At 37.9% G+C, this 21334-nt stretch overlaps 1 protein-coding gene and 1 long non-coding RNA gene across 4 annotated transcripts; one reads left to right on the forward strand and one right to left on the reverse strand.

The window, feature by feature from the left end:
• Window positions 1-1974: 1974 nt before the first annotated feature.
• On the forward strand, window positions 1975-16956 carry LOC309710674 (macrophage mannose receptor 1-like; the record flags this gene model as incomplete). Its single annotated transcript, XM_082540352.1, has 6 exons — window positions 1975-2230; window positions 2442-2597; window positions 8772-8999; window positions 9642-9844; window positions 12576-12898; window positions 16759-16956. The coding sequence occupies exons 1-6, from the start codon at window positions 2157-2159 to the stop codon at window positions 16954-16956; spliced, it is 1182 nt and encodes a 393-aa protein (XP_082396478.1). The 5' UTR covers window positions 1975-2156.
• Window positions 3111-7099, reverse strand: LOC309696990. 3 transcript variants are annotated; one of them, XR_014273718.1, is made up of 7 exons: window positions 6617-7088; window positions 4991-5122; window positions 4774-4873; window positions 4596-4655; window positions 4413-4492; window positions 4089-4246; window positions 3111-3716 (listed from the first exon to the last, which is right to left on the reverse strand). It is a non-coding gene; the product is annotated as an uncharacterized lncRNA (long non-coding RNA). The 3 variants fall into 3 exon arrangements; XR_014273716.1 differs by having other exon boundaries at window positions 4413-4655; window positions 6622-7099; XR_014273717.1 differs by having other exon boundaries at window positions 4413-4655; window positions 6617-7094.
• Window positions 16957-21334: the final 4378 nt, after the last annotated feature.

Genomic DNA, 21334 nt, shown 5'->3' on the forward strand with positions numbered 1-21334 from the left:
CCAGATGTTGCCAAGGTCAGAATTAATGAGCAGATCAGATCAGCCCCATATTATTAAATGTATAGTGAGTGACACTAATTCAATCTGAAAGATTAAATTAAGACAGAACAATTACAGTAAAATCAAATTTCTAGTATTAGCAATTCACATTCACAATTTTTCCAATAATTTTTACCAACAGCTATAATCATAAAGCAGCTTAAGTTAAGTTTTTTTTATCTGCTGGCTTGGTTCAGTGAGCAGCATCTCTGCAGGCTGCAGATGAGCTGTACCTCAGAGAGGGCTTCTCCCCTCACGCTGTGAGACGCTTGTCATGCAAATAGTAGTAGGCAAGAGGCACATGTTGATTTAGGCTCTGACTTTTACTGGCTTTTGATGTTGGTTTGTTTCCACTGGGCTTCAGTGGACAAATGAAACTGCACAATCGTCATAGAAATTTCCTTTTTAAGTAAACTGGTTTGTCGCTCAGTGTTTGCTTTAACTCATTTGACTTTCAAACACTTGGGAGTCTTTAGCACACCCTACCAGGAACCGGCAATTTACCAGACTAGGAAACACAGACCAACAAGCATTGGGCCTTATTTGGGTGGTCGTGTCTCAGGCCTGTGGATCAATCCCTGACTCCTTTGTTCTGTGTTATAACGGTTCTTTTGGCCAAGAAACTGAATCCCAAGTTACCCCTAATGCATCCATCATAGTGCAACTGTTGTGTGAATGTTAGGATGTATGACTGGGTGAGTGACACTTGCTGTAGAAAATGCTTCGAGTGCTTAACTGAGTAGGAAGGTATTACACAAGTCCTATTTCCCATTTTTCTGTTGAACCCCAGCTCACTGTATTTATCTTCACATACATGATACAGCCAGAATAAGTTAACATATGAAGAGATCTCAGATTATAATCTCACATAACCTCTGATGTTCAGTTCAAAGTGGTCAAACAATAAAACATTAATTTGTTAAGTGTTCAGGGTTCTCTCTCACCTATATTTCTTTTCTTTGTGCTAGATTTTGCCAGTATGTGTGGGTCATTGCAATGGTCTCTCTCAAAACTAAAAAAAAAAAGTGTGACACCTTCCTGGTGTTGTGGTAAAATATTAAAACTACTGCATTTCAGTGCCTTAGTTCCTGCAGCTGTCATGGGAATGTTCAAAGGTCTATCCTCCAAAAGTCCCAAACTTTAATGAAAAACCAACAGTGGTCATGTATTGGAAGCAGCAATGCCAACTAATCATGAGTATATAAATATAAATATTGTCTTTCAACTTCTGAATGTCATTCTGTCACAATCTCTTGAATTTTCTGAAATCTGGGGCTAAAGTTTGGACAGAGGCTAACCTTTGTAACTACATATAGACAGCGCTCTCATGTGTGACTATCTAGCTTCTGTCAAGAAACAGAATTGAATATTAAGCATTGACCAAATATGATGCATCTTTTTTTTTAGTACTCTTAAATATCAGTGTACTTGATTGTACACCAGCTTACACATCCTTTAAAGTTTTTTGTGTACACCAACATCTCTGAAACATCTCTCCACCAACAGCTCTGCTGTGTGCGTGCTGGATGTCAGGTGCTAGTAGTTTGCCTGCTCAGTGTTTTTGCATACTGTTCTTATTGTGTGCTAATCCACCATGATGCACAAACAAAATGACAACTTCTTGGTCTTCTTAACTTTGCTCTACAGTGCTACCATTCTGCCGTTTTTATGTGCAGCTGTAATATGGAAAAAAAAACAACCAAAAAACCAAAGAATGTTTCTGATATCATGACTCATTCAGACTAATAAATTTGCCTTTTCCATGTGTTTCATATTCCAAAGTATTTATAAAACCAAACCTGCCTAAAATCACTTTATTCTCATTTTTTAACTTTGCCTTGCTTTATCTGTTTAAAAATTACTAACAGACATACGCTTTCTGATGTTTTATTGATATGTGACTCAGGGATGTGTCACTCAAGGTGGCAACAAACAGCACAAGTGGGAGCAGTTTAAGCTGCCTCTGGCCTCCAGGATTTCTCAGGAAAAATGCTTCTCCTTTCCTTAACGCTGTATGTAAATGTTCACTTCATTTGCCATCAGGCAAATTTCTTCTGGAGATGCCATGCCAGGCAGTTGATAGTTTGAATCTGCCAGTTAAATAATTAGTCTGATCTATGAAACCCAAAGTAGTGAGACATCTAGCTGAATGCTGTCGACTAATCCAACAGCCCGGGATGCATCAGAACAGGTAACACTTCTACCTCTGCTCAGAGCATCCATTAAGTTGATCAGGAATGCTCTGCCTGTATCCATTAGTCCTTTATCTTTTTAATAATTTGATAACAAGTTGATCACAATGTATCTTTAATATTCTTTTTCATTTAAAAAAAATGTTGCTTTCCTCTTACTATATAAAGCAACACATGATGGTTTAACATGATGCTTTCTCTGTGCATCAGAAATCTGGCGATGACAGTAATGAAGAGCAGTTTTGTTGGACTCTTCTTCCTCTACTTCAGCAGCACTGTGTCTGGACTAGGATCAGTGGTGTCAAGACGTTACTGGTACAGCGACATTCATTACACCTGGCAAGAGGCCCGAAGCTACTGCAGGAGGTAGGGGTCCTTTGATATATTATATTATATTATATTATATTATATTATATTATATTATATTGGAAATTGTGCAGTTTAATGTCTCACTGCACTCTGAAATTAAACTGTATAGTACAAATAAGCAATTGGAGTTAAAAAAAAATCAAATTATAGACCAAAGTGTATTCTAAACTTCTGACTCAGAGTCTTTGGCAGATATACACTGTAAAAAAAAATCTGTCAAATTTACGGTAAAATACCGGCAGCTGTGGTTGCCAGGAATATACCGTGTAAAAAATGTGGAATCTGTAAAAGACAATACGGTATACTGGTTTTGTAACCCTAATTTTTAAGGTAGACAACGTATTATTTTACCAAAATCATGATAGAAAAAAAACAAATATATTTGTCAATTATACAGCAATTTAATGTAAAAAATGCAACTTTCCATAGCTTTTTACGGATATTTGCAGTAAAAAAAAAAGTTATAATATAATAATATTTACAGTAATTTGTTGTTAATTTATAGGATAGACCCTATTATTGTAAATAACTGTAAAAATAACAGAAATATGTTAAACCTTATTAAAACCTTTGACAGTAAAAAACACAGTGAAATTGTATAACAAATTACAGCATTTTATTTTGACCAGATACATTTTACGGTAAATTCCTGGCAACCACAGCTGCCGGTATTTTACCGCTAAAAATACAGTACAATATGAGGAACATAAATGGTTTACCGTACATTTTACATTTGCAACCGCTAAATATAGAAAAATCTAAAGATGCTCATATACAACCAAGGTAGAGAATATTACTGATAAACAATGAGAAAATTTGACATACCATTTGAAAACAGACTAAACATATCATTTTCTCTATTCCTACAAAACAGCATAGATCTTGAGAATACAGCATGTGTCCATATATATGGCTGGTAATCCATGGAGGAATGAATAAACATGAAACAAAATATTACCTGCCCCTGACCTATCAACAGTAATGAGTCACTGGGTCCTGCCTTGGTGAAGGAAAGGACTCGGTGGAGTTTCTAATGCGCATGGTGTTGAAGATACAAGCTCTGCAGGAGTACTTCAATGTCCATCAGGAGTTCACTTTGGAGTGGCAGGATCCCCTCTGCAGCAAAAAATATGGACAAAGTTTGATCAGTGCTTGAGCAAAATGCACAGAAATGAACAAAACGTGCTGCCAAAAACAGATCTAATGATAAATGATTTCTTAAGTGTAAAATATACAGTTCTTAAAGGATAGCTATTGTCAAAATGCAACCTGGGCTGTTTTTTTTGTTGTTTTTTTTTACTGTAAACGAGACAAACATATATCTAAAAGCATAATTACGACAAACGAGCCGTTTTTGAGATTGACCGTGATTTACATTTTATAGCGTATGAAACTGCTCACCTGGACATGAACCTGAGCTCGGCTGATTAAGATTAGTGTCTCCTGTCCATCTTTCTTTAGCAAAACTTGAATAATACCACTGCTTACCTCTCATTGAATCTTTGGGTGCAGACTTAATTGAAGAGCCTCGTATAAACAGGCAGGGTGTGATGTTTAGGGAAACCAAAGAATACAGCCGCCATCATTTCTGCCAGAAGACTCATGGGGTGCAACGAAGCTTTCATTGTGGACTGGCTAGATACCTTCTGCATTCAGAAAGAAAACAAGAAGGGCATACACCATAAACAATAATAACTGACAAAAATAATGAGACAAGAAATTAAAGTAACAAAATAAGTGCAAATCAAGTTTCCCTGTGTTGCAGTGTAGCTGAATGTTTTTCAACAATTTGATTTACGGTAAAACACATACCAAATATTTCCAGCCAAGGTTTGTTTCAATCTTCAGCATGTTTTTCCTGCCATTGTCTTGAAACTGTTTCATTGGTCCCTCTCATTTGATGCCGTTTACAAAAACAAAACAGCAATATTGTAAAGGGGAAAAGGAAAATTAATTTAATGGGAAAAAAAAAAAGATTATGACCTGAAATCTCACCATTTCCTGAGAGTCACAGGTCCTTTGAGTATCCTTATGGTTTCTGCTCAAATTCAGTGTCTGAAAAGGGCAGGAACAAAACAAACCTTTTTAATCATAATAAAGACAAAATAAGATTTAGAGACAGACGACAAAGAAATGTGTAAAATATCTTCTTGAATCTGTTTACTTTACTAACCTTGAAAGAGACTCTTGGGTCTTAGCTGTGCCACCACCCTTAAACCTTAAAACAGATGGAGACGATATGCTGGCCTGGCTTGAAATTTCCATATTTGGTGCTGTAAAACAATATCACAAACAATAGATTAATTGTACTTTTTGGACCTTGGCCAAAGCATAATCGAAAAAACAGAAAGCCCTTCATGGCTATTGTGCAATGAAATCATAATACTTACTGGTTTGTTTCTCAGATGTCTCCACTCCTAATGATTGTAGTGCCTCCAGTACAATTTCAAGGATTGAGGCAGACAGGTCCGGCAGCACCTTAGTAATGGAACTCCTTATGCTGTCCCCCATTTCCAAGATGTCTGATAAAAGAATGTGAATAAAGGTCAATTTACACCAAGTGGTACCTTTGGTCTTAAAATATGAAGCTGATCTTGCTTGATACTACACTTTTATACAGTGTTTCGTAAGTACCAAACTAACAGCACCATTATTGTGACAGCACACTGTGTTTCAATGGAACCATTTGGTACCCATACTTCATGTAAGATGTTAATGGATAGAAATCAATTAAGTCAGTGGGTTTTGACCAAAAAAATCATTTTATTTAAAACAGCTTACTATCACTTATGTCACACAGAACATCAGCAGGAGGCTCAGTAGAGGGCTCTTCTGATTTCTGCCACAGATCAGACTCTAGCAGACATCTCAAAGTCTCTCTTAAAGGCACATAATAGGCAAACCTATCTTTTCTGTTTTCATCTCTCCCTAAAAATATTTTCTTTGGTTCCGCATAGTTGAAGGCTTTTTTAAAGATCTGAGCTCTGGAGTGCACTGTCCTCAATGGCCCGGTATGACATGCAGAAAAAAGATCATAGCTTTTGACAGACTCGCAGACTTTATTGATGTCCTCCTCTGATAATGATGTGTCATCTTTTAACAGTGATGCAAGTTTACCCAAACTGTATGTCTGTCCCAACTCATGCATGTTCTGCATTTCCTCTACAATGTTCTGTATGGTTGAAGCAGGCAGTAGAAACTGACCCTGCAATTTTAAGTAGAATAGTGAAACGTTTCTCAGAAAAAGATCACAGAATTCAGGGGGCATTTCCATGTTATCTTCATCTGTAATAGACTGTGCAGCAGGCTCGGAAATCAAGGGTACAAAGTCATCTGATGTGGTTGGAACAGATGATGATTGACATGCAGACTGTCTATATAAATCACCAATGCTGCTGTCTGAAAACTCTGTGTTTACGTGACATGTGAGCAGCAAAAGATGATTTAACTCTAAAGGTATTTGTGCATCCTCTTACTGGACAAGTGACCACGTGTCCTTCCACAATATGGCTCTTCAGATGAGCTATTAACTCTTTAGAGTTCTGACACTGACGTTCACACATCGCCATTGCACATGTAAACGAAGAAACCACCACCACACCAGTGACATGGGTGGGGGCAGAGTGTCTTCGGTAAAAATGAGCCTTAAACGCGCCATACCTGGTGTATGTCTGCTTGCAGCCTGCTTCAATACACCGAAAGAAACAACGTGGCTCATTCCGATGCAGTTTACAATGAAGCACGCAGCCCCTTGATGACTGAACTACCTTACCACAGAAATTACACGTTAACATAACTCCATGTACTTTGGTAATTCCTCCCTAGCGAATTAAGCACGCCATATACAGAAACTAATCCAGAGCAATGCTTCCCTCGCAACAGTAATGCTAACTCAACTCACAAATGCTAACTAAATTCACAACCTCACTCATAAAAAACGAACTGCTAAAATTATCTATAAACGCTGGGCTGGTGGATTTTTATAACAGAGATAACTTGAAGTTGCATGTACTCACCTCACCTCGAACTAATTGTAAGCTGCCAGGATGTCTACAAATTCCGAAGATGCTGTGGTCCAAGCAGCAATAAATGGCGCTAATATACGAGTTCAAAACTGTGTCCGTTAGCGAAGCCAACTTGAGTCTCCTGCATGAAAAAAAGAGTGGTTGGCACACAGCTCAGCAGCGCGCCACGCTATTGGTCATTTTCAGGTGACGTCATCCCACAATGTAACGTCGCTCTTTGTTTCTTTAGGAGGTTCGAATTTGATCAGAAGTCACGTCTGCAGACCGCTGCAGCCACGTCTTGCCTTGCTTCCCCCTTTTTTGGTGAAATGGTTCGCTCATACTGCACAATGTTGCTACCAGATTTTTTTTCTCTGCAATTCGAACGTAAAACGTCTGTACACACAGTTTACCAGCAGTTTAGCTACCAATCAACAGCGATCACACAAATTCAAAATTTAAGGCCGACCCACTTAAGGTGGTCTGATAATATGGCGTGAAACACAACAACATAAAGTTGTTTTAAAATAATGATTAAAAAAGATTATTGAAATCAATTTTATTCACAACCATAAACTTTATTTTTAACATCTTCTTTTGCTGTTGATTTTTTTATCAGAAGGTTAACAATGATATACTGCAGGCCTAACTTTTAATCTGTATATCAGTATCTGAATTTAAAAAAAAATAAAAATACTATCAGTTTTATTGTCTTTCACTGCTGATATTTGCTTTTTTTTAATGGTATGTACTGGTTGTATTATTACGGTGGACCCTATTTTTTAACATCTTGTTTCTGTAAAAATGAATGTTTTTGTTTGCTTAAAAATCTACAGCTTTATACTGTGAATTCCAATGTGCACAACCCCAAAAGATGTAGTTTTACTCAAATAATACCGTAAAATCTAAGTTTTTCAGACATTTTCAACATTACAATATGTAATTGTAAAATGTATGTATATTTATTTGTTTTCACAGAAAATATTTATAATTTCAACATTTTATTACAGTAAAAAACAAAGTTTTATCCAGTCTCACAATTAACGGTTATTCAATCTATTTAATACAGTAAAAGGAAGTTTTTGGTTTTATGCTCCATTACCGTTGGAATTTGACGGTGTTTTGCTGTATATTTTACTGACTTTTTTTACAGTGTAACAGCTGAACACAGCATTCTTTCTACAATAGAAATCAAATATTCTCCCATGTCTGCTGCAGATGTTCCCATAAATGTGGACCTTGTAGGTTGCTTTGCTTTCACTCTTCTGTCCAGTTCATCCCAAACCAGCTCTGGAGACTGTGCTGGACACTCCATGTTTCCAAGCTCACCACCTTGTTCGTGTTTCCCGAGGTAGTTCTGGCACAAAACTTATGTTTTGGGTCATCATCTTGCTGTAGGATGAACCCCTGACCAAGCAGAGGGTACTGCATGGAGCTGCAGAATACTGTGGTAGCTGTTTTGGTTCAGGGTAGCTCTCACTCTGTACAAGTCACTGACCCTGGATCCAGCAAACAGCCCCAGACCATCACACTCCCTCCTCTATGTTTGACATGCACACACTGTGGAACCATCCTTTCACCTACTCCACGGCGTACAAAGATCCTGTGTGATGCAAATGTTGATTCATCAGTCCATAATACCTTCTTCCAATCTGCAGTAGCCCAGTAGCCCTTTTGTATTATTCTGAATGTACATTATTTTACTGTTTTGGGGAACCTTCCTTTTTTTAACCTCTGGCTGTTCACCACTTAACTTTGTACCATTTCAAGCTATTTATTGGGCTTGAACGACTTGAATTGTTATAAATACCTGGAAAAATTGAGGTATTCTAAAACTGTAGTTTAGTGTATGGTGTATGTTCAGTATGTTCATATGTATGTTCGTATTTACGGGGTGGCTGTAGCTCAGGTGGTAAAGCAAGTCACCTACTAACCGGAAGTGTGGTGGTTCGATCCTACGCTGCTCCATTCTGCATGCCAAGTATCCTTGGGCAAGATATTAATCCAATGAATGTGTATGAATGTTAGTGAGACAGCACTAAAAGCTTAGTGCTATAGAGTAGAAAAGTGCTATATAAGAACCAGACTATTTAAGTGACTGAACAAAGCTCAGTTGTTTGTATTTTTTTTTAAATCAAAGTGTAAATAAAACTCTTTATCCCAATAGCTGGAATGGAGACAATGACTTGGCCACTGTCTACTGGCAGTCAGATATAGAACAACAGGACATGAGCATATATAACTCATGGATTGGTCTGCACAGAGAAACAGATGAGAATCAGACATTAGATGGCTGGACTTGGCCAAATGGAGAAAACCTCACCTTTAATGCCTGGGATTATGGCGAGCCAGACTGGGGTCAGCGATGCGGTTACGTAAATTACAACAGCAAAAGGTAAAGTGAGACTGTTCTGGAAACATTTTACTGATTTTTCTTTTAAACAAAAAACTCAAAATTTTTAACAGTCAGTTTTTCTAATAGTGCTGGCACACTTCAAATGTATCCATACTTACACAGCCATGATGAAGCCTTTTTAGTTTTTGTCACTGAGGTAATCAAAACTGAAATTTTATCTTTTATAACTTTAAACTCATAATAAATACTAACTTTCTTTAAAACTGATTTTCAGGGCTTTTAAAGCATATAAATGGGCAGTATTCACAGTCTGTCACACTGATATTTCTGGTGCATTCATCTGTTATCAGCAGGATTCTGTATGAACCTTTAGAGTGGATTATTGTTTCTGTGTTCCTTAATGATGCACACTGACTGTTGTGCACTGTGAGTCTTACTTAATTTGCTTGTGTTTAGACAATTTGCATATAGTTTTCTATGTGGCAAAGCACTGATCTCTCTCTGATACCATTGTCTTGACCAAACTCAGAATTCTAATATGCAGTGAGTCCACTAACTTTCCTGAAACTAAAGTCAAGCTGTGATTAACACAAGCAGCTGTAAAAGGGTTAGAATATTTTTTCTTATAGGACTCATTTATTCAATTCTAATTTTCATTGTTTGTTTGTTTTTTCTTGAAAGGCTTAGAAGTGGAGATTGTGAAAACTATTTTTTTTTCATCTGCGACAATTTGGGATTCATCCCTGAGTCAAAAATGTGGGATGAAGCCAAGGATTACTGTCAGGATAAAAATCGCAGCTTGGCGAAATTCACAGATATTGGCGACATAAATTCACATGTCAAGAAGGAGGACTTCCCAGTCTGGATTGGACTGTACAGAGATGGTAAAGACAAATCAGCATCATGTCACACTATTGTAAATGACTGTAACTGATTGGGACAAAATTCAGTGTCAAATTCAAAGTAAATATATTTCCTAGAATCCTAACAAGTCCGTTAAGTCACCACCAGCAACTTCATGTCTGCTAGTGGTGACTTAACTTTATAACAATCAGAGGTGGGACCAAGTCATTGTTTTGCAAGTCTCAAGTAAGTCTCAAGTCTTTATCCTCAAGTCTCAAGTCAAGTCTCAAGTCATGTCAGGCAAGTCAGAGTCGAGTCTCAAGTCACTGGTGTAAAAGTCCGAGTAAAGTCACAAGTCTGAAATTTTGAATTTCAAGTCCTTTCGAGTCTTTAACCTCTGGGGGGTCCTAGAAAAATGCATACACTATTGGGCTTAGAGCCACAAATCGACCACGCCATGAAAAGTGCCATAAAATATCTATATATTAATATTTTTTTCCACTTTAAATTAGCCAATCTTTTAGACCTACTTCTCCTTGAAATATTCATATCAAGTTTTAATTACATTTCGCGGATTTTAACCCTTTATATCCCGGTTTCGTCACATGGCCGCACTGTTTTTTTAGCCCCAAAAAACAAAGAAATCAAATATTTCCCAAAAGATACAATTCCAAGGCCCGGACTCCCGAGTACCACCAACATTCGGAAGATGGCCCATTATTTGGTTGTAATGACCGTGGAATGGGAAATAGCGTTTATAATGGGTTTCAATGGGGCACAAATCGACCACTAGGACCAATAGTGTAAGTTTATCTGTAGCTCAGCCACTGAAGCTAATTTAAGGGAGTCAGACTGGAATTTTGAAATATATGTAACCAGACTTTTTTTTGGAAAAGTTGGCTATATTCCGTTCAACACAGTGCAAATGGCGTGTATACGAACAATGAAAAATGGCACAAATCGACCCAAGACCACCCAGAGGTTAAAAAAAAAAAAAACGAAAAAAGAATGTTGCAGTTATATGCTAAATGTAAATATTAGACCATGTAATTTTTAAATCTGTGTTTTTCTCAACACATGACAAAATAGTGAACTTAGAAAATATACACAAATTGTGAAATTGCACCTCTTTAAAATGCAGCTCAATTAAACCTAGCTCCTAGAATAATTTTCACCGACAGTTCTGAGACGGGCTTTAAAATCGCATGACAAAAATATCATACACATTAAAAAAAACTGCATCACCAACGTAGCCTGGACAACATTTGCTAGTTAGATGAAGTCAGCTATCTCATTGTAGCATATTTATAATTAGATGGTTCTTGGAGTGAGTGCATACACTCGTGAAGTTTAGTAACTTCAGGTCACTGCAACAAGCCCAGGTACAGTTTACCGCCGGATGGGTACAGGACCTTGAAATGCACCGTGTAGAACGAAAGACTATCGTACATATCATAAGTTTACCAGTCTCACAAATCGTCTTCATAAATACACATTCGTTAACCGTTTATTAATAGGACCTTTGAGCTCAATGGTAATTAATTAGCAGTGGAAATAATTTCTGGTACGCGTTACAGAAATGTAGCAGTGACAATAATATTGTATGCTGTAATCGTACTGGGCAATTAGTGATACAAAACAACTGTTTTACCCTGTGAATAAAAGTATATGTTTTTGTCAATGTACCATAATAACAGAAGCGAAACGCAATATTGTGTCAGGACAATTCACTATTTATGCACAATAAATAAAGGAGCATAGCGCGACAATTTCTGTTCAGCGCCAGACTTGCTTGTAACCTATTTCACCAATTATGTTAAGAAAAATGACGTATTAACTACAACAGAAGACTTGCCTTTGTGGAAATGCTTGGAGCAGACTAACCTGTGAGCTGGAGTGTTCTGGGACGTTATATTTGGTCTTTGAATGGCTGCAATCCAGGCCACCCGTCGCCTCTTTGTTACTTCGGAAACATGGCTCGAACAATTTCTCTTCAGTGACGTAATCCGATAACAACCGATCTCTTTACCCGTCGGCTTCCCGTGGCTGTCATGTGACCGGCTATTGCAGTTAATAATACAACAGCTTCTTGACATTTTTGTGTTTCTTTTTTATCGCTGTATAACTGATTTCAATTGAAAGCCTGCGTGCGCTAGTACCTCTTGCCACGAGTTCCCAGAATCCTTTGCGGTTTTACCCCTGAATGACGTCACATTTTCAATCTCTATATAATATGCATGTTAAATTTTATATTTGGGGTGAAATATCAAGTCTTTTCAAGTAAACCGGTTCAAGTCCAATTCAAGTCCCAGGTCATTGGTGTAAAAGTCCAAGTCAAGTCACAAGTTTTAGAGCATTTTTTCAAGTCAAGTCTAAAGTCATAAAATTAATGACTCGAGTCTGACTCGAGTCCAAGTCATGTGACTCGAGTCCACACCTCTGATAACAATAATACTCATTTGAACAGGAAGCTGGTAGGAATCCTTTTTAAAATGGTCTGCTGAAAATGTTATTCCCCCAAGCAACTGCTGTATGCCCTGAATCTTGGTCACTGTCATTCTTCATAATGAAAAACCCAATACAATTTTTATGTAGTGCAGATAAAAGTTCAACTGCTTTTGTTAAACATTTCCAATATAGACTATGTTTTCCCATTTTTTCTTCAGTTTTTGCTGTTGAAACAGTTCTTTGCATTTTTACTTTAGAGCTAGTGGTGAAGTTGGTGATCCACACAGATTTTCATCTATTTTGCTGACAACTCCTGTTCTACAGGGGAGACATGGAGGTGGAGTGCAGGCACTTCAGGCTACATAAACTGGGCTTTGGGTGAACCAAAGAACAATAGCGACTGTGCCTCCGTCTTATCTGTCAGTAAACAGATGGCTGCCCAAAACTGTTCCCACCGCTTTCCATTCCTCTGCTACTGGAACAACTTGGTCGTAATAAAGGAGAACAAGACCTGGGAGGAGGCTCTGGATCACTGCCGAGCTCTCCGTTCACCGACCCACCAGCAGTTTCGTTATGACCTGATCAGCGTGCAACCAGAAGACTACAACAAGATCATGGCTGTAGTCACCGAAGCCAGCACAGAGGAGGTGGGCTCAGATTTAGTGACTTCACATTTTGGACGTGAGATATGTTTGGAGTTTGTTCATGCTGTTTGTTAGAAGGAGCTATGCAGACAACAGCAGCCATCTTAAGCTCTGCTTCATTTTATGTTCTGAATAACTCTGAATATTCTATAGCACAAAAGAGACGGAGGATATATATTTTCTTTTACTCAGCAAAACTTCATGAAAGCTTTCAGCATTAATTGTAGAGAATGTATGTCTGTTAAGGTTCTCAGTCATCCAGGTCATCGTAGTCTAAGGGTACGTCCAGACTAGCCCGGATAGATTTGAAAACAGCGTTTTTGTCTGAAAAAGCTCCGCGACCACACTAGCGTTTCAGTCGTTTCACAGAGTTGAGCGTCCACATTGAAACGGCTGAAAACGCTTACGTTCCAATTCTATGCATGTGTTAAACGCAAGAAGATTCGACCTGCCTCATTTCTGTCTGCCTTTTATTTACTTTCCTGCTCTATGAAATGTTGTGGCAAAATGTCGAGGAACAGCACCGAGTGGACTAACAATGAGGTGGAGTTGTTGCTGCGAGTAACACAAAAGTACAAAGTTGCAAAAGCAAGTGAGAGTTAAAGAATTTAAGAAAAGCTATCTGGAGCATGTACAGACTGATATTAATCTTTAATAGAGCTGTCAAACCTGAGCGCAAACAAAACAACTGCTGTATAATGCCCTCCGCTATCTTAGTTTAATTGGTCACATGACTGCATCACATGACTTTTTAGAAAGTCTGTGTTTTCAAGTGTCCACACTGTGATGGGACAGCTCCATTTTGAAATGTATGCGTTTTCGAGAGAGTTTTCAAAACGTTGCGTTTTTCCTTGGGGAAAACGCCGTCTCAGTGTGGATAGGAGGCCAAAACGGAGAGAAAATTATGCTTTTTCAAACTAAAACGCATTAGTGTGGACGTAGCTTAAGGAGCTTGGAAAGAAAAGCGTCTAGACTTCTTTAAGTGGCTTGAAGACGTTTCACCTCTCATCTGAGAAGCATCTTCAGTTCTCGGGTCAAATGGGCGGTGTGTCTGATTGTGACCGACACCCATTTTCACACCTTGGCTCGCGGTTTTCTTTCCAAGCTCCTTAGACTGTAGAGAATGTATTTACTTCTGACACTCTGCTTTTATATGTATGGAATACAAAGTTATGTAAAACACATCTGCCATACAAAATTAAAAACACTAAAACATAATGCTCTTATGAAAACTTAAACTAGACACTAGACTTGTAGTCAAGACCGCCTGATCCGAGACCAAGACAAGACCAAGACCAAGACCAAATTGAGACGAAACCAAGACCGAGACCGAGTCGAGACGAGACCAAGACCAAGACCGAGACAAAAAAAGTCTTTAAACTGCAGCCAGATGCTGCTTCGTTTACAGGTGTCAGGCATATTTATGTGTTTTTGCTTTCACACAGCCCTCTTCACCGCTGTCTACTGTCTATATATATATATACAAACACTTCTATATACATATGCAGGACACCTTAAACTAGTTTTTTAATTAAGCAGCAAGGCAGAACAAAGTCGGGGCTGTATCAAGACACAGGGACTAAACCCCAATTCAACCAGACCCAGAACTGATCCGGAATTAAAACAGGACTACAACAGTAACCAAGACAGAACCAGAATCAGAACTAGATGATAGTAGCACTAAAAATCATCATAGACCTGCACTACACTTATTTTTTAATTCTACCAAAGTAAAATATTTAGATTGAGAAAAGTTTATATAATTATTTAGCCTTGTTGTGCAAACAAGCCTGCAAAACTTAATAAATTTAGAATTTGAAAAGTAACAAATGGTATCTGAAAAGAAACACTAGGTACTAGATACATGTTCTGATGAGTTTTGGCAAACAACTATTTGACTAACATGTGTGTCTCACCTGCTCTTGTTCCCTCTTTGTTCTGCCGTCATTCTCTCTCTCCCTCTCTGTGCTGACAATCAAGCCAAACACCAACATCATAAAATATACAGTGGAAACCAGATGTTTAAATACTCTTCAGATAAAAACACTTTTTTAATTGTAACATCAAATCAGACTAAATGTTTATTTTTTTTAGATTGATAAATATAAAAAACATATTTGTTAACTTTAAGAGTAAAGAGAGAAACTGTCTGTATTTCTTAATTGTAAATGGCACCAAATTGTATTCAAATTGAGCCACACTTATGGAGCTCCACAGTTCTTTTTCTGGTGTTTTGGTTGACATCTCTTAATTTTCCCATGTCAAAGAAACAGGCTCTGTGTTTTGCCTTATATGCATCCACAGCTGTGCCACCAATTTACTCACATGGACTCTACTAACCTATCAGAATCTTCTTCAGCTCAGAATGGAATCGTCTGGAGTTTTCTTATTAATTAACAATAAACTTAGTGTATATGTACTCCTAAATTTGATGAAAGTGATTAAAATAGACAGCCCCCTCTTTTTATTCTGACATTTAACTAATTCAAAAGATTTCAACATTAATTTATCTAAAACAAAAGTTTACTCTAAATTGATGTTTAACAGTAAAAAAAAGTTTTTATGTTTTCTCCCTAAAGTGTATGTAAATATCTGGTTTCAACTGTGAATATACTGCTGTGTATTGAAATTCCTCTTGTTTTGCATAGAAATATACTGAACAACATACAAAGCATAATATATAAAATAACATCTACCTGAGTTTTTTCTTTGAAAGAAGCTTCTTATGTCCATTGTTGTGTTCATCAGTACACAATTGAAACCGATTTAGATAGTTTGTTTAGCCGTGGAGGGTAACAACTGAAAATGTGAAAGACTCTCTAAAAAATCAGCATTGCTGTTCGGCTTTTTATTTATCCATTTGTTGATTCACTCGAAGAGCAAGTAACGCAACCAAGTGATCAGTTTGATATCAATCTTTTGTGATACACTGTCATATTTACATTATTAGTTCAGTACGAATGATTTGCTTTGGTACCTGGTCAAACTTAAGCTCTCCTCTGTCTGCAGCAAACTCGCAGGCAGCAGCTTCTCCCCCCTCGCTCACATGGGTGCTGTGCTCAGTCGCCTAGTGCCTGAGCTCGGATCATACCAAAATTAGGGGGAATTTACGACGGTGCGCTCTGTGCTTCGTGTGTTGTTTTTGTTTTATACAGTTGTCAGTCAGGCATCTAACTAACAAATTACACTCCAAAAGACCCCATGCTTCTGAAAAAATGACCCGGGCTTAAGCCCAGTAAGCCACCCCCCCGCTCCGCTGATGGTTGACTCCAAATCTCCCGAACACTATGTCGATTTGAGAACGCAAGACCGAAACAGCGAGACCAAGACCGAGACCAAGACAAAAGTCCGTCGAGACCAAGACAAGACCAAGACCACGTAAAAGTGGTCTCGAGACCGGTCTCGAGACATCCAACTCTACTAGACACTGATATTTTACATTAATTTCATGGGCTTTGTGCTGAGGTGCAGTCTGATGTTCCTGAATCCTCCCTTAGTTATGTTGCAACAGGCCAAGGCTGCTAGAGGCTTCCCATGATGCACTGAGCGCTCTTGTCATTCTCTCTGTGTTTATACACTAATACTAATCCCACCAGGAACTGTTGCCGTTTTAAACCCCTATGACATTAAAACAATTAAACATAATGTGTGCAGGGGAAGTCTAAGGAGTAAAACGCACTTATTTTGAAGGGAAAGATTAGGGATTAAATGGGTTCACCGTCTCGCCCATAAGGAGTGTTTGGTTCTGTCTCTTTAAAAACTTTGTGTTTTGTTTTGTTTCATTGCAGTAAGTGGACTCTCATGTTATAATAAAACTCTCTTAATGCTTCCAGAGAGGTTCACTGACTGCTTCTTTCCCCTAGGTGTGGACAGGGCTGCGATTCCTGGCTGGTAAATGGCTGTGGGTGAACGGGGCAGATATGAAGTTCTCCAACCTGGCTCAGTGCCCCCCTACAGTGCAGCGCTGTGGAGTCTTAAGAAAGACCAGCACGCACAGTATAGAGACCAGAGACTGTGCAGAGAGACGAAACTTTGTGTGTTATAGGAAGTGGGCCGCTTGACGTCACTGCTACAGTCTTTTAGCCTTCATCAACTATACCTCTCTAATTTCCTCTCTGTTTATTAATGGAATTTTCATTAGAAGGTATTTTTAAATGGGCACCAATTTGTATTCTCTACAGTTGACGCATTGACTAAGCTAAAAATATTCTTTCTTTATATTGTTGCATTACATATTTGCTAAAAATACTCTTTTTTTGGAAATATAAAATTACTCTTTAATCATTAACTCAACTGTTAAGAGTTAAATAAATAGAGCACATTTTTTCTATTTCCTCGATATTCTCATTTTATTTATTACTATTATATTTGATTTTGTTATTACTTTAGATTTCTTTGTGACATTATAATACTTTGTGCTAAGTTAGTGCAAGTAAAAAGAAATAAATGAACAAACTGGCTATAGCTTGTTTGAGTGCTGAATTTCTTTCAGGGGTGTGTAAAGGATGTTGTATCTGGTTGGTTTTTTTAGTTTGACAGCATATTTCTCATGTTGTTTGATGAAGCCAGCTGCTGTTCAACCATGAATGTTTCACACATCTCATGTGCTTATTGTAAATCAATGTAACTTTACAGAATGGCTGCATGCAAGTGTCATCACTTCCCTGTTCAGAAAAAAATTCTTGGTGTCATTATGTCAGCACAGGACTTTCTGTTCTCTCAGGTATGAACACAATGCTGAAGATGGTACCTGTCTGTTCAACAGCAGACAAACACGATGTTACTGGTGAGGTCTAAACAAGTAACGCCCTCTGAATTTTACAGTTTTTCTTATAATGGGATTATAAGCAAGCACCAGTGTTGGGTAAGTTACTTTAAATTAGTAACTTAGTTAAATTACTAGTTACTTCTATCAAAAGTAACTCAGTTACTTCAAGTTACTCGTTACTTTCAAAGTAACTAGTTACTAGGGAAAGTAACTTTGGTTTTACTCAGAATTTGTCATGGTCTCCGCTCCTCGACAGCTGACAGCTGTCAGGTGCTTTGTTTTTGTTTCCCTTTCTCTCTTGCCCTCTTCCATTCTCTCTCTAAACATGACAAAACTGAAAGCACTGGGTCAACGACCCAGGAACCCTGACACACGTCAACTTCAACAGTCCGATCTACCCTTTCGTCTCAGTCCATCTGGGTTTAAGTACTTAGGGATTAACGTGACTCGCTCTCTATCTGGCCTTAAATCAACAAATTTGTCTCCTCTTATATCAAGGATTACATCTGATATTCAAAGATGGGGTAATCCCCCCCTTTCTTTAATCGGTAAGATTAATGTTGTTAAAATGAACATCTTACCAAAATGTTTATTTTTATTTCAGTCAATTCCCTTATTTTTGCCAAAACATTTTTTTGTTTCACTGGACAAGATTATTGGTTCTTTCATTTGGGGAGGGAAGCCACCTAGGGTTTCTAAAACTTTAGTGCAGTGATGCAGATTTAGTGGAGGACTTGCATTGCCTAATTTTCTAGCTTACTACTGGGCCGCTCACATCCATAAACTTTGCTACTGGCTAAAATCTTCTGGTTCCTTGTGGTGTAAATTGGAGCTATCATCATGTAAGGGCTCTTCTTTACCAGCTTTGCTCTATTCCTCTTTACCCGTAAAACCCTCTCTGTATACTGATAATCAGGGGGATATTAACACACTCAAAATCTGGTTTCAGTTTAGACGTCACTTTAATTTTGTAATGCCATCTTCCTTAGGTCCTCTAAGCGACAACCATTTGTTTCCCCCTTCACTTTTGGACTCGACATTCTCAGTGTGGTGTGACAAGAGTATAAAACAGTTCAAACATTTATATGTGGATGGTGTTTTGGATAGTTTTCCCAATTTGTCTTCTCGTTATAATCTCCCTATTACCCATTTGTTTTGCTATTTTCAAATTCGAAATTTTGTTGCCAAGTGTTTCCCAAATTTACCCTCTTTACCTCCAGAACAGCAGTGGGAAACTACGTTATCATTTATTCCTCATCACAGAGGAACCGTTTCGAAACTCTATGATACTATCCTGTCTTTTAGTAACCACTCTAATATTAAGCTTAAGTGTACATGGGAAGGAGAACTAGGAATTCAAATACATGAGGAGTCTTGGGAACAGGCTATGGCGACGGTATGATCTTCCACGTCCTGTGCTCGTCTTGGACTTATTCAATTTAAGGTCATACACAGGGCACATTTCTCTAAGTCTAGACTTTCAGAATTGTATCCAGAAGTGGAAAATAAATGTGATAAATGCCATGGCTCTCCTTGTCACCTTAGCCACATGTTTTTTCTGTGTCCTGAGCTAGAAGGTTTCTGGACAGGGTATTTTGCTATTATGTCAACTGTTCTTGGGGTAACTCTTCATCCTTGACCTCTGATTGCTGTATTCGGGATTCCTGATCGCTCACTTACACTTGATTCTACACAAAAGGATATTATAGCCTTCACATTGCATTGGAAGTCTGTTAAGTATCCTACTGTTTCCCGGTGGCTTAAAGATGTCATGTTTTTAATATACGTTGAGAGGTTGCACAGCCAAATTTTTCCACAAGTGGCAACCCTTTATTTCTTATTTTACTAGGCTAGAGGTATTGCCTGTTTAAATGTACTTCTGTCACTGTTATATTCCTGTAATATGTTTGATGGTTGTGTTGATCTTTGTGGGACTGGGGGGGGGGGGGGGGGCTTCTTTGTTTTAGAGTGTGTTTTTGTTTAGTTTTTTTTTTTTTACATATATATAAGCATATTTACTTAGAAAAATGAAGAAAGGTTTATTGTATTTCGGTACCTGCAAGTACTGTGTTGTTTTCTTTTTTCAATAAAAATATTTGCAAAAAAGACCCATTGTTTTCATCATACTTGCTCAAAAAACAAAAGTCCATATTTATGTACACAATTTTTGGCTAGTTCATTGTTCTTTTGATTAAGGAAAACACAAGGAAAACACAAGAACCCAAAATGTGAGATAAAATAAAACTGATTCCACTTTGTTATCACATTAAAATGTACCAGATGTTGCCAAGGTCAGAATTAATGAGCAGATCAGATCAGCCCCATATTATTAAATGTATAGTGAGTGACACTAATTCAATCTGAAAGATTAAATTAAGACAGAACAATTACAGTAAAATCAAATTTCTAGTATTAGCAATTCACATTCACAATTTTTCCAATAATTTTTACCAACAGCTATAATCATAAAGCAGCTTAAGTTAAGTTTTTTTTATCTGCTGGCTTGGTTCAGTGAGCAGCATCTCTGCAGGCTGCAGATGAGCTGTACCTCAGAGAGGGCTTCTCCCCTCACGCTGTGAGACGCTTGTCATGCAAATAGTAGTAGGCAAGAGGCACATGTTGATTTAGGCTCTGACTTTTACTGGCTTTTGATGTTGGTTTGTTTCCACTGGGCTTCAGTGGACAAATGAAACTGCACAATCGTCATAGAAATTTCCTTTTTAAGTAAACTGGTTTGTCGCTCAGTGTTTGCTTTAACTCATTTGACTTTTAAACACTTGGGAGTCTTTGGCACACCCTACCAGGAACCGGCAATTTACCAGACTAGGAAACACAGACCAACAAGCATTGGGCCTTATTTGGGTGGTCGTGTCTCAGGCCTGTGGATCAATCCCTGACTCCTTTGTTCTGTGTTATAACGGTTCTTTTGGCCAAGAAACTGAATCCCAAGTTACCCCTAATGCATCCATCATAGTGCAACTGTTGTGTGAATGTTAGGATGTATGACTGGGTGAGTGACACTTGCTGTAGAAAATGCTTCGAGTGCTTAACTGAGTAGGAAGGTATTACACAAGTCCTATTTCCCATTTTTCTGTTGAACCCCAGCTCACTGTATTTATCTTCACATACATGATACAGCCAGAATAAGTTAACATATGAAGAGATCTCAGATTATAATCTCACATAACCTCTGATGTTCAGTTCAAAGTGGTCAAACAATAAAACATTAATTTGTTAAGTGTTCAGGGTTCTCTCTCACCTATATTTCTTTTCTTTGTGCTAGATTTTGCCAGTATGTGTGGGTCATTGCAATGGTCTCTCTCAAAACTAAAAAAAAAAAAAGTGTGACACCTTCCTGGTGTTGTGGTAAAATATTAAAACTACTGCATTTCAGTGCCTTAGTTCCTGCAGCTGTCATGGGAATGTTCAAAGGTCTATCCTCCAAAAGTCCCAAACTTTAATGAAAAACCAACAGTGATCATGTATTGGAAGCAGCAATGCCAACTAATCATGAGTATATAAATATAAATATTGTCTTTCAACTTCTGAATGTCATTCTGTCACAATCTCTTGAATTTTCTGAAATCTGGGGCTAAAGTTTGGACAGAGGCTAACCTTTGTAACTACATATAGACAGCGCTCTCATGTGTGACTATCTAGCTTCTGTCAAG

This window comes from Aulonocara stuartgranti (genome assembly GCF_965226115.1).
Source record: "Aulonocara stuartgranti genome assembly, chromosome: 1".
Taxonomy (NCBI): domain Eukaryota; kingdom Metazoa; phylum Chordata; class Actinopteri; order Cichliformes; family Cichlidae; genus Aulonocara; species Aulonocara stuartgranti.